Here is a 12370-nt window from a genome sequence, read left to right on the forward strand (position 1 = left end):
CTGATAATTCTAGATCATATGATTCTCACAAATAAATAATGGGGCCCAATTTACGTTTGGGATATGAGCGTTTAGCTTTCGGAAGTCCGTTTTATTATAATTAGGAACAGATTTAAATATCATTGAAGAATTTTTGATACCTAAATTATTATGCATCATGGATATGCATAATGTAGGATGGTAGTTATCTTCGGGAGTACATACTGACGGTATTCTAATTATTTCAAAATATTGTGTATAATTCACAAATGCTAGATCTAACAATTTGATATGCTATTTATTTGATAAAGATTTATGTCGCTAATTCGATTTACAATTTTAAACGTATATAGGTTTACATTTGCATCAGATGTCAAGGGTGTTAGAGCCTCAGAATCTGGCAATGAAAGCCACTTTACGGACGGCATATTAAAATCGCCGATAAATAATATTCTGTCAGAGTCATTTATTTTGATAGTGATTGAATTTATTGCTAACACATGCTGATTATAAATATCAAGTTGCGATGAGGGAGGAATGTATGAGCAAGTCACAAAAAATTTCTAGACTTAATTTAAACGCGATGGCAATTTGAACCGATTTACACTCATCACTCTATACTTAATTCAGTACGCTATGCTAAATTTCGTGCAAATCGAAAGATATATAAGGACTTTGGTGCGCCATTTACCTTAAATCGGACGAAAATATATATGGGAGCTATAACTAAATTTGAACCGATTTTTGCCAAAATTCATCCAATTCGGATCATAAATGCGACCTGTAGTTTGTTTACAATTTAAGATGGATAGACGGACGAACGGACATGCATAAATCGATTCAGAAAGAATTTCTATGCATATTCTCAAAAGGAACCATGTGTCTATCTCGTTTCCTTTTGCCTGTTACAAACATATGTACAAATACATAATACCATGTACCACAGTGTGGTGAAGGGTGTAAATACAGAAGTGCACTACAGATTCGTTTTCGATCACTGGAACCTTCAGGATATTAAACATATGTACATTGAAATGTGCTACTGGAAATATAAATGATCTTGATTAATGTCTGTTTTCACCGATTTAATTATGAATTATAGGATTTAAATATGTCCATGTTCGCATGTGTCAATTTCTGGTTAACTTTAAACCGTACCAGGCAAACCTCTTCCCCACATTTTCAACCCTTGTTTCAGGACTTCATATAGAGATGGCAATTCTGATGAACAAATAAAATTTTCGAAATTTATATTTTGAGAAACTTATAATTTGGAGGTTATAGAAGAAATATTGCAAATAAATAAAAAAATAAGTAGATTTCTTAACGATTTTACTTTATTCCTAATGCTTGCCTTATTCCGTAAATAAGATTCAAATATAAACAAATTCCACAAATTCTATTTTGACAACCCTATTTTCCATATTTAACGCGCCAATGTCTAGTTGAACCATTACCATGGTAACGTTGAACTTCAGAGGTCCTTTAACACCACCCTTCCTGGCACAATACAAAGTTATAATAGACAATAAAAAAGAAAACACGTTTAATTTATTTATTTGAAATAATTTTAATATAACAACAAATTTGTTTCAATAAAATGTCAACAACACGTCGTAATGTCATCATAACCGATTTGGATCAATCCGACAATGAACAGCAACGACAACAACAGCAAGAAGACCAACATCGTAAGGTTGGCCACAAAAAACGTACCAAAGAAAAACAATTACAAACATTATCTGGGAATTTTACAAGACGTTCCCAGAGTGCTGAATGTAAGCCAGAGGAAAGACTGCTGCGTGGCGGTGAATCGACTGGTGGCGGTGGTGGTTGTGGTGATAGGATAAATAATAAAAATGTGAAACATGTTAGCTATTTTCATGATTTGGTAAGTTGTGATTTAGCAAAGTCTTTAATACAGAGTTTCCGGACAAATAGTTTATGATGTGAAAAATGTTGGTAAACAATGAAGAAAATCGACTTCAGTTGATTTTATCCGCAAATTAATAGGTGCAGAAGCTCAGTTCAATATCTGCTTGATATTCTGAAGGCTCTAGTACCCAGAAATAAACCTGTGATGTAAATCTGGGCGATTTTATGTTATATTTCGCGTTTGGAAATACTACTATATGGTTTGTTCCCGTACTACAAGAATCAACTACTACTACGATAACGAATTATCAATGATGGTCCAATATTTAATAAAATTCCATATGAAGATGCCGTCCGTATTATTAAATTTAAAGGTTGGGGTTTGCATGCGTTTCAGGTTCTTAAAGATAATAAAACCTCCTGCCAGATAATTTTCAGCCTAGGATAACATTTTGGTATAGTCACCATAGAACATTACCACACTGTTCCTGGTTTGAATTTAATATTGTATTTCAATCTTTCAATGTTAAACATTAACGTCCATGTCCACTTTTTTATAAACTTTCCATATACAGATAACCTGTAATTTTATATTTAGTTTTCCAAGATGATAAAAAACTCCAGCAGTCTATGACATGCCACATATAAATTACACGACCGTGTTTATGTTCCTTAAATATCCACCTCGCGTTGGTCACGATCCGACCAAACTTATCGAAATTTGTACTTGTGTTATTCTTATATTAATTTTTGACCAGTTGTATAACATTTTAATTCTCTCAATCAAATGAACTGCATAGTCCTCTATTTTTCCACTTTACTTTCCACTAAATTACTAAAATATTTCCATTCCCTCCATTTCAGCTCCAGTCGAAGGACAAACAAATGGAAAAACTTCTTCAACGCTTAGCGACAGTTCATAAATTTAACGAACAATTTGCCGATGAAAATCAACGCCTACTCCACGAGGCCAAAATTCTGCAACAACAAATCGCCCACCTACAACAACAAATAACAAATTGTGACAAATGTCATCGTTTGGAAAGTGAACTAAAGAAAAGTGATGAAGATAATCGTTTATTAACTGCCGATGTAAATATGATGAAGACCTTGGTCTACCGTCTGAATGTACAAATTGAACATTATCAAGATGCATTACGCCAATCGAAATTAGCTTCCGAAGAAACTCTAAAGACTGCCAGTGCCTCAGGTGCGAATAAATCTTCCATATCACAGTGGCAAGAGGAGCCAATACGTAATCATACATTGGCTCCACTGCTGCAATCCTACGATGAAATGATACGCGACAAAGAAGATTTAATACAACAATATACCCAAGAATTTGAACATTTTACGGGAGAGTTGAAAACAGTTTTGGAAGAGAATAATCGTTTACAGCAGCAAGTGGATTCGCTGAAGAGAGATGGTGGGAATTGGCGTGAGGAACGTGCCCGACTTCAGGCCCAGCTGGACATATGCCGGCAAAAGGCTGAAGCTCAAACCCGCAAAACTGATTTAGCCAAAGAAAAACTGGTCGAAGTTATGCACTGTTATGAACAGAAGATACAAACTTTGGTTTTGGACATGGAACATTTACAGAATGCATATACCAGATGTAAAGCAGAATTGGTGTCTCTCAAAAGTATTGCAGCGTTACCCCAAGACACCATAGCCAATTCACTAAAAGAATGCAAAGAACTGCTCGAACAATTACGCCAACAACATAGCAAAGAAAAACATTCTCTGGAACGTACAATTGGAGAGCTAACCGAACGACATGCCAGTGCGGATCATCAAGTGGTAAAGTTTAAAGATGAAAATGCTAAATTAAAACAAGAATTGGAACAACATTCTGCTCAGTTGGAAGAGTTGCGGAAACGGAATGCCTCACTGCAACGTTCAACAGAAAAGGTGAAAAAATCACGAGATCGTTTGCGGGCACGACTTCGTATTGCTCTACAATGGGCTCAAAAACTAGAAGAAGGTCAAGCGAATTTACAAAGTACTTGGGATGCTCTCAAGCGTTTGGAAACTATTGTCAAACATAAAGAATCTCAAGTTCGTGGTTTACATGCTCGTCATTTGCAGGAGATTGATAAAATGGAAAAGAAATTAGCTCAGAAGGAGGAGACAATAAGGACGATATTACGCGATCGTTTAAATGTAAATACAACGGAAAAGCGATAGCAATAGTTGATGGGTGCTGTGTACTTTGATTCTAGTCAATTTGTTAGGTTATGTTTTATAATGTTTTTAAATTATTTTTTTATACATTAACTTAATGTAAAAATAAATGAAATTATAATAGAAAATGTTACAGTTTTCATATTTTAGACGCAATTGGGTTTCTACAAATAGGACTAATAATAAAAATATTGTTTTATATTAGATGAAATCGATAGGTTTTATAAATAGGCGAAGATGAAATTAACTGGGAATTAAGAAGGAGATGAAATTAATTGTTGGTATTATAACAGGATACTCCAGTTCCCATTCACAGCTTTGTCAAAAATGTCCTAGCTGAGTTATTAAATCTAACCTAAAACATCTTCTCCAACATTTATCGAACGGTTAATAAAAATTACATTGAAAATACTTTAATGGCAGGACATACACCTTCTAAGATTTACTCAATATTTCTTCATTCACTTAGCTGGATTATGACAGAACGGCTGTTCCAAAAGCCGAGCGTAAAAAAGATTTATAGGCGCGTCAGTCTTGTGCGCATCTCATGCAATTTGAACGAGATGTTGTCTTCTCCTTGATCTTTCCATCTAATTCGTGGACTTCCCCTTCCCTCAAACACTCCAAGAGCTGCCTCATCTGCTTGCACAAGTATCCATGCTTCAGTCCCATACAACAGCATGGGACTGGTGAGAGGTGGTCTTGCTTTTGAGTTGCTTACTTAGACCATAGTAGGATCTGTTGGCCAACACTATTCTCCTCCGGATTTCAAAACTGATGTTATTAGTTTTGTTTTTGGCGGTACCGAGGTATATAAAATCGTTCACTACCCCCGAAGCTGTAGTGTTCAAGTTCCACAGTTGGTCCGAGTCTACGGGACGCCTTGCGCGTTGATACCATCAGCTTGGTCTTCTTGCCATTTACTGTCAGACCCACTTTGGCAGACTCCTTCTCAATTTGTTCAAAGGTGGCTGTTACCGCTCGCAATGTTCGACCCATTACGTCGATGTTGTCGGCGTAGGCGAGTAAAATATGCTTTTTGGGGTACAGAGTGTCATTTCTGTTCACATTTGCATTTCGTATGACCTTTTCCAGCAGGATGTTGAACAGGTCACACGACAAACTGTCACCTTGTCTGAATCCACGTTTGGTATTGATAGGCTCCAAGAGGTACTTTCCGTTATTAACTGCTCTCCTTGTGCCAGTTAAAGTTATCCTGCATAGCGTTATTATTTTTGCAGGAATGCCGAACGCAGACATGGCTTTAAACACCTCTGATCGGATAGGGCTGTCGAGTGTGGCTTTATAGTAGACGAATAGGTGGGATGTGTCGATGTGTTTTTCGTGGGTCTTTTCAAGGATCTGGCGCTGAGTAAAAATCTGGTCAATGTATGTCTTGTATCCTTTTTTCTTCATTCAAAACTTCGTGAGCTTTGAAATCTAACCTCAAACTTCTTTTCAAACGTAGATATGTCGAATGGATAATACCAAAATACATTGAAAACATTTCAATGGCAGGACATATCCCATATTTAAGATTTACTCAATTTGATCTTAAATCCCAAAATATTTATAACGGAATCTACACAACCTACGTGTCGTAACATTTTAATAATTATATAGAAAACGGCAACGCTTTTTATTGTGTTTCTTTTTGTATATGAAACTAACAACTCAACGTGAATGCCTTACAACCAAGAAGAAGCATCCCAATCAGCTGTTTAGATTTTATTAAAGGGATATGGATATTTCTCGACAAAACGCTTAAACTTGACTATGTTTATATTTACAATCATACATAATTAACTAAAAAACAATAAAAAATTTAATGTTGACATGGAAAAAACCTGCGGTAAATTTATATTTTTTGTGGCCATGTTGATACTGGCATTAGGCCAGCAATTGGTCTCTGGCATGTTGGGTATGTATGTTGGGATTAATTGATAAAGTTTTGATGCAGATAAGATTTTGCGTGTTTATGTTTTCTAATCGAAATTAATTTCCAGGTGATTCACATCATCCACCCCTAAATGATATTGTTACCACCCAGGATATTATAGCTGGTGATGTTTTCTTTGAAATAACAGAACCCTATTCGTTGGAGTACACGTATCGTTTACGGCCATCGAAGGATTTTGGCACATCATTTTCACAGCGTTTGGAGGGTGTTGCATTAGTGCCGACCATACCATCGGATGGTTGCACAAAAATTGAAAATAAACGTGCATTACGTGGTAATGTTGCACTCATCGATAGAGGGTAAGTTGAGGTGTTAGTGTTTAATGATTTTAAATAAGGCATTTATTTGTAGTGAAAAATACGTCAAACAGGGTAGATAAATATTTAGACCACCAGAACGATTTACTATCATATGCTTTAGCCATATTTATTTGAATGTGAACATCATAGGTTTATACCTTTAGTGGACATTTGAAATGGGAGCCCACGGCTCATTTTGAATAGATATAAAAAGTGAGGATTAGCTACAGATTTACAATTTAGCATAGAGTTGTCTTTTGTCTGCAGGCAGGCCAAGTTCGATAATGGGCTTTATCGGTCCACTTTTGGGCATAACCCCCAACGACGGTACTCAAATTTGCGGTATTTTTACACATTTTTTATACCCTCCACCATAGTATGGAGGGTATATTAGTTTTGTTTTTCCGTTTGTAACGCATCGAAATAATCATTTCCGACCCTATAAACTATATATATTCTTGATCAGCGTAAAATTCTAAGACGATCTAAGCATGTCCGTCTGTCTGTTGTAATCACTCTAGCGTCTAAACGAATTGAGATAGAGCCCCAAAATTTTGCATAGAGTCGTCTTTTGTCTGCAGGCAGGTCAAGTTCGATGATGGGCTATATCGGTCCACGTTTAGGCATAGCTCCCATATAAGGGTACCTCCCATTTTTCGGTATTTTGAAGTTCTTAAGCGTGTTTTTCAACCGAATTCGCTGAAATTTGGTACATTGGGTTCTTATTGGGTACTAAATGCCTCCACAAAAAATTATTAGTATAGGTCCACTTTTTCTGGTAGCCCCCATATAACGGTACCTCCTAATTTTCTGTATTTTGAGGTTCTTGAGCGCGTTTTTCAACCGAATTCGCTGAAATTTGGTAATTTGTAGTCGTATATGGTAACAAATCTCCCCACCAAAAATGATTAATATTCACCGCTTTTTAGGGGTGGGGGATATCGAGATAAAAAACTAGAACGTAAGGTTCGATAATGAACTATATATGAACTATAACCCGTATTTAAACCTAGCCCCTGAGTGGGAGGTACCAGAAGGAGTGGACCGATATTCCCTATCTTCGAATTTGAACTAAGTTTGGGAGAAATAATAAGATTGGCAAAGTTTGGATGAAATGTAAATTTTCTGAAACGGATTTGGTCCAAAGAAACATGGGGTATAGAACCAATATTTCGATGAGGCACATTTTCACGTTGTAAATTGTATACACCCTCATTAGCCATAAGGCTGAGGGTATAATTATCCATTAAAAATTTCTGAAATTTGTGTTATTTGAATTTTTGTGACCATTTGAAAAGTGATTTTAAGTGATTATTTATACTCTTTCGAGTGGAGCTTGATGATCTAAATTTTGCAATGAAAAGGAAAGCCAGGAGAAGAACCTACGTACCCACCATTATGCGACGCGTTTCGCCGTTGGTTAAGCGGCTCATCAGGCATATTGGGCTATGTGGCTTTACAAAGGTCGTACGTTGATAACTTGTATTTATTCCGCCCTGATGCGAAACTTGCATATGCGAATTAAATTCAAATTTGTCAAAGTTCGACATTTGTCTTCATTCTAGGAACAGTCCTTTTCAAAGCAGATTTTTGTTGTAGCGATGGATAATTAATCCACACACCTACAATTGCTTCCTGGTATACACATGTTTTTGCGCAACCGTTTTTTGGAAGTGTTGATGGCTCAGAACGTTAAGCGGTCTTGGCAACATCTGTGTTGCTCTGAGGACCTAGGTTCGATTTACATTTTATTTTGTATTATAGTTTACATAGAAATGTCGGTATAGGTCCACTTTTTGGTATGTTCCCTATATTTTCATTTCTAGTACCTGTCAGTACATCTATGGTGGAGGGTATCTAAAGTTCGGCCCGGCCGAACTTAACGCTTATTCACTTGTTAACTGAATTGGCTTTAATTTGTTGTAGTAGCAGTCCTATTTCTTTTGACAATGGACTGAGCTAGGTCCGTCGCACTATGTCGCGAGTTCATATAACCAGCGGACCCTTTGTATGGGAGGTATACCAAATCTTGGTCCGATCTATCCAATTTTTTGTCAGCCAATAATAAGCACATGTACCAAATTTCAAAAATGGAAGGAGTTATTGTAAGTTAACTCCTTCCATTTTTGAAATTTGGTACATGTGATTATTATTGGCTGACAAAAAATTGGATAGATCGGACCAAGATTTGGTATACCTCCCATATAATGGTCCTTGAGAATGTCACCCTTTTTGGCCTATAAAATCTTTAAAATTCAACAAAAATCAATGAAAATTGGCAATTTACATTTACTTATGCCTATGAAGCAACGGACCAAAGATTTGATATACCTTCCATACAAAGGGTCTTGAAAAATCCGCTTTTTGGACCTATAAATTGTTTATATTCATCCAAATTCCATGAAAATTTTCATGTCTTCGTCCAAATTACATCAAAATTGGATATTACAATATAATAATAAAATACTAAATACAGTATTTTTCGGTTAATTGCACATCAAAACTTGCAAAATTTTTTGTTCAATTAACCGAGGAACCAATTATCCGATACCCGCTTAATTGAACTGTTTGTTCTATTATAGAAGTCACGCATAATTGGGAGAAATTAATTTCTAATGTTATTGTGAAATACAAATCAAACACTTTTTCGCGGGTTCCCCAGCTTCTGGTGATTTTTTTCTATATAGAAAAAATTATGCCCAGCTTCTGGGGATTTTTTTTCTATATAGAAAAAATTATCCCCAGCTTTTGGGGAAAAAATTATCCCCAGCTTCTGGGAATTTTTTTTTTCTATATAGAAAACATTATCCTCAGCTTCTGTGGATTTTTTTTTTCTATATAGAAAAAATTATCCCCAGCTTCTGGGGATTTTTTTAATATAGAAAAAATTATCCCCAGCTTCTCGGGATTTTTGAGGATAATTTTTTCTATATATAGAAAAAATCCACAGAAGCTGGGGATAATTTTTTTATATAAAAAAAAAAAATCCCCAGAAGCTGGGGAAAATTTAATATATTCTATATGATTTATTTCCGGATTTTCAACTTGCAGTTTAATACTTTGTTCTAATATTTTAAGTCTTATATTTAAAAATAACTTAATATATTTTTAATTTCTTCTATTCCTTTTTTTCCAGAGAATGTTCCTTTCTAACGAAAACAATTAATGCCGAAATGGCTGGAGCCCTGGCGGCTATTATTACCGAATTCAATAGTGAATCCAGCGAATTTGATTATTACATAGAAATGATACATGACAAAACCGATAGAGATACGCAAATACCAGCTGGATATTTACTTGGTCGTAATGGTGTGGTAATAAAAAATACACTGCAACGACTAAAACGATCATATGCTCGTATAAATTTACCAGTTAATTTAACATTTGTACCACCATCAAAAATTAATCATCCACCTTGGTTGGGTTGGTGAGACATGCGGTGATGTGCTAGTCAGAATTTAACAAAATACAAATAATAACTATATAAATTGGATTTGGTAGAGAGAAAAGAAAACAAAAAAAAATAGCAAAATGTAAAAGGCCTGCAATATAACTGTAACTGAAAAGTACAATAGAGATGTGAGAAAAGATAAAACAAACAAAAGGAATGTTTCATCGCTTCAAATAACACTGTATTACTTTAAACCAAAGTGCATTCTATAACTAATTGTCCATAATGGATTAAATTATTATATTATCAGCAATAGATTATTATCATCATCACAATAAGCGATTAGTTGATTTTATAAAATTCTATACCAAAAAACAAAACAAAACAACTGAAACTAAAAACTAAAGTTAATGGAAATTTTGATTTCTTTTATTTTATATGTTTTTAAAAATGTATTCTTGTGATTAATGAGAAGCAATATTTGATTTATTTTTAATTATACAAAAAAAAAAAAAAAAAAGAAGAGTGAGATTGTGTTTTTTTGTAAGAGAAGACATTGCAGCTAATTATTGATATTACATATTTTTTAAAATTATTTTTTGGGGGTTCCGTTTAATTTCTATACGATTTGATATCGTGCAAATGACACTTGTTTTTGAATTATTTCCTTATATAATTTATATGACCCACAAATGGCTTTATTGTTCCTTTTTATTGTTATCATTTTTAAAACTGATTCTTGTCAAGATTTTAGTTCAAATTATTTTATTTAAAATGTAAATAAATAAATTATAAAAAAATAATACAATTTATTTTATTTTTGGTATAAAGGGTAGACACATAAGAGGCTGACAAATTTGGACATTTTCAGAAGAAGAAAACATATATTTACATATCACAAAAACACAAGGCCACAATACCTTTTACTACAATGCTGTGTGCTGAAATTGAGAAGTGTTTTAAATGTCATAAGAAAAAATACTCCATTTGAATATACATATACAGTGGTGGTCACAGAATTAAAACATTTACTGTGGTAAACATTTTTTGATCAGCCCTCGATTCGTTTGAAGTATTTTTGAAAAATTTTTAATTCAGAACACATCGATATACTGCACTTAGGAGATTTAGTGTGAAAATGGAAAATTGTGGCATGCAATTTTTCCATAAATAACGGTTTTTATGAAAATGCATCGACTTTGAAGTGGTCATATAATTAAAACATTGTGTGATTTTTTACTTTACTGCATTTTTTGAAAATATTTTTAAAAAAGCTCTTTAATTTAGTTAAATTATGTAAACTAAGCACCGATAAAATCATTTACTGATAAAAATTTTTGAAAAAATCTGTAAAATCTATCAAAATTACCAAAAATTCGTACAGTACACTTTACATTGAGAAAATAACCTTTTTTGTAGAAAATAAAGGTCCGAATGCACCAGAAATTGCTAGAATTAGTAGAAAACAATAAATTATTCTCAAAATAATAAAATATTTGAAATAAAAACTGAAAAAATGGGAATTAACCTTAAGGAACGATTCAATTTCGATAGCCTTTATTGAAGAAGGCCGGAATATTTTTGCAGTATGTGAGGAAATATCGATTGATATTGCCATTTATTATATCAAATCGATTGTTGGAGTAGTACAGAATATAATTTATCAAAAAATATATCAGTCACAAAAGAACGAACAGAGATCAACACCTATGTTGACGAGAAAACGTTTCTGGTACACAGCAGCATGTTTGATGGTTAACTCTTGACCCTTAAAGTATATTGAACATGAACATATTTTTCCAAAATAATATTTTTTGAATAAAATAATGTCCATTTAATCTATTTTAGCCTAAAAGAAAGAAAAAATTTACAATTTGACAAATATTTAAAGTCTTGTGTTGAGGATCAAAAATGCTGCTGTGTACCAGAAACGTTTTCTCGTCAACATAGGTGTTGATCTCTGTTCGTTCTTTTGTGACTGATATATTTTTTGATAAAATATATTCTGTACTACTCCAACAATCGATTTGATATAATAAATGCCAATATCAATCGATATTTCCTCACATACTGCAAAAATATTCCGGCCTTCTTCAATAAAGGCTATCGAAATTGAATCGTTCCTTAAGGTTAATTCCCATTTTTTCAGTTTTTATTTCAAATATTTTATTATTTTGAGAATAATTTATTGTTTTCTACTAATTCTAGCAGTTTCTGGTGCATTCGGACCTTTATTTTCTACAATAAAGGTTATTTTCTCAATGTAAAGTGTACTGTACGAATTTTTGGTAATTTTGATAGATTTTACAGATTTTTTCAAAAATTTTTATCAGTAAATGATTTTATCGGTGCTTAGTTTACATAATTTAACTAAATTAAAGAGCTTTTTTAAAAATATTTTCAAAAAATGCAGTAAAGTAAAAAATCACACAATGTTTTAATTATATGGCCACTTCAAAGTCGATGCATTTTCATAAAAACCGTTATTTATGGAAAAATTGCATGCCATAATTTTCCATTTTCACACTAAATCTCTTAAGTGCAGTATATCGAAGTGTTCTGAATTAAAAAATTTTCAAAAATACTTCAAACGAATCGAGGGATTTTCAAAAAATGTTTACCACAGAAAATGTTTTAATTCTGTGACCACCACTGTATATTTTTTTAAATTATTCTTTAAAA

The 12370-nt window shown here is 33.5% G+C and overlaps 2 protein-coding genes across 2 annotated transcripts; both read left to right on the plus strand.

Annotated features, from left to right (window-relative positions):
• Positions 1 to 1579: 1579 nt before the first annotated feature.
• Positions 1580 to 4041, plus strand: LOC133337115 (protein Cep89 homolog). The gene is made up of 2 exons (XM_061545379.1): positions 1580 to 1870; positions 2719 to 4041. The coding sequence occupies exons 1-2, from the start codon at positions 1580 to 1582 to the stop codon at positions 4039 to 4041; spliced, it is 1614 nt and encodes a 537-aa protein (XP_061401363.1).
• Positions 4042 to 5834: 1793 nt separating this feature from the next.
• On the plus strand, positions 5835 to 9733 carry LOC133337113 (PRADC1-like protein). Its single transcript, XM_061545377.1, has 3 exons — positions 5835 to 5959; positions 6045 to 6297; positions 9434 to 9733. Exons 1-3 carry the CDS (start codon positions 5875 to 5877, stop codon positions 9726 to 9728), a joined length of 633 nt encoding a protein of 210 aa, XP_061401361.1. The 5' UTR covers positions 5835 to 5874; the 3' UTR covers positions 9729 to 9733.
• Positions 9734 to 12370: the final 2637 nt, after the last annotated feature.

Source organism: Musca vetustissima, unplaced genomic scaffold, assembly GCF_032173495.1.
Source record: "Musca vetustissima isolate MV318-11 ecotype Yass unplaced genomic scaffold, APGP_CSIRO_Mvet_v1 utg36419, whole genome shotgun sequence".
Classification (NCBI taxonomy): domain Eukaryota; kingdom Metazoa; phylum Arthropoda; class Insecta; order Diptera; family Muscidae; genus Musca; species Musca vetustissima.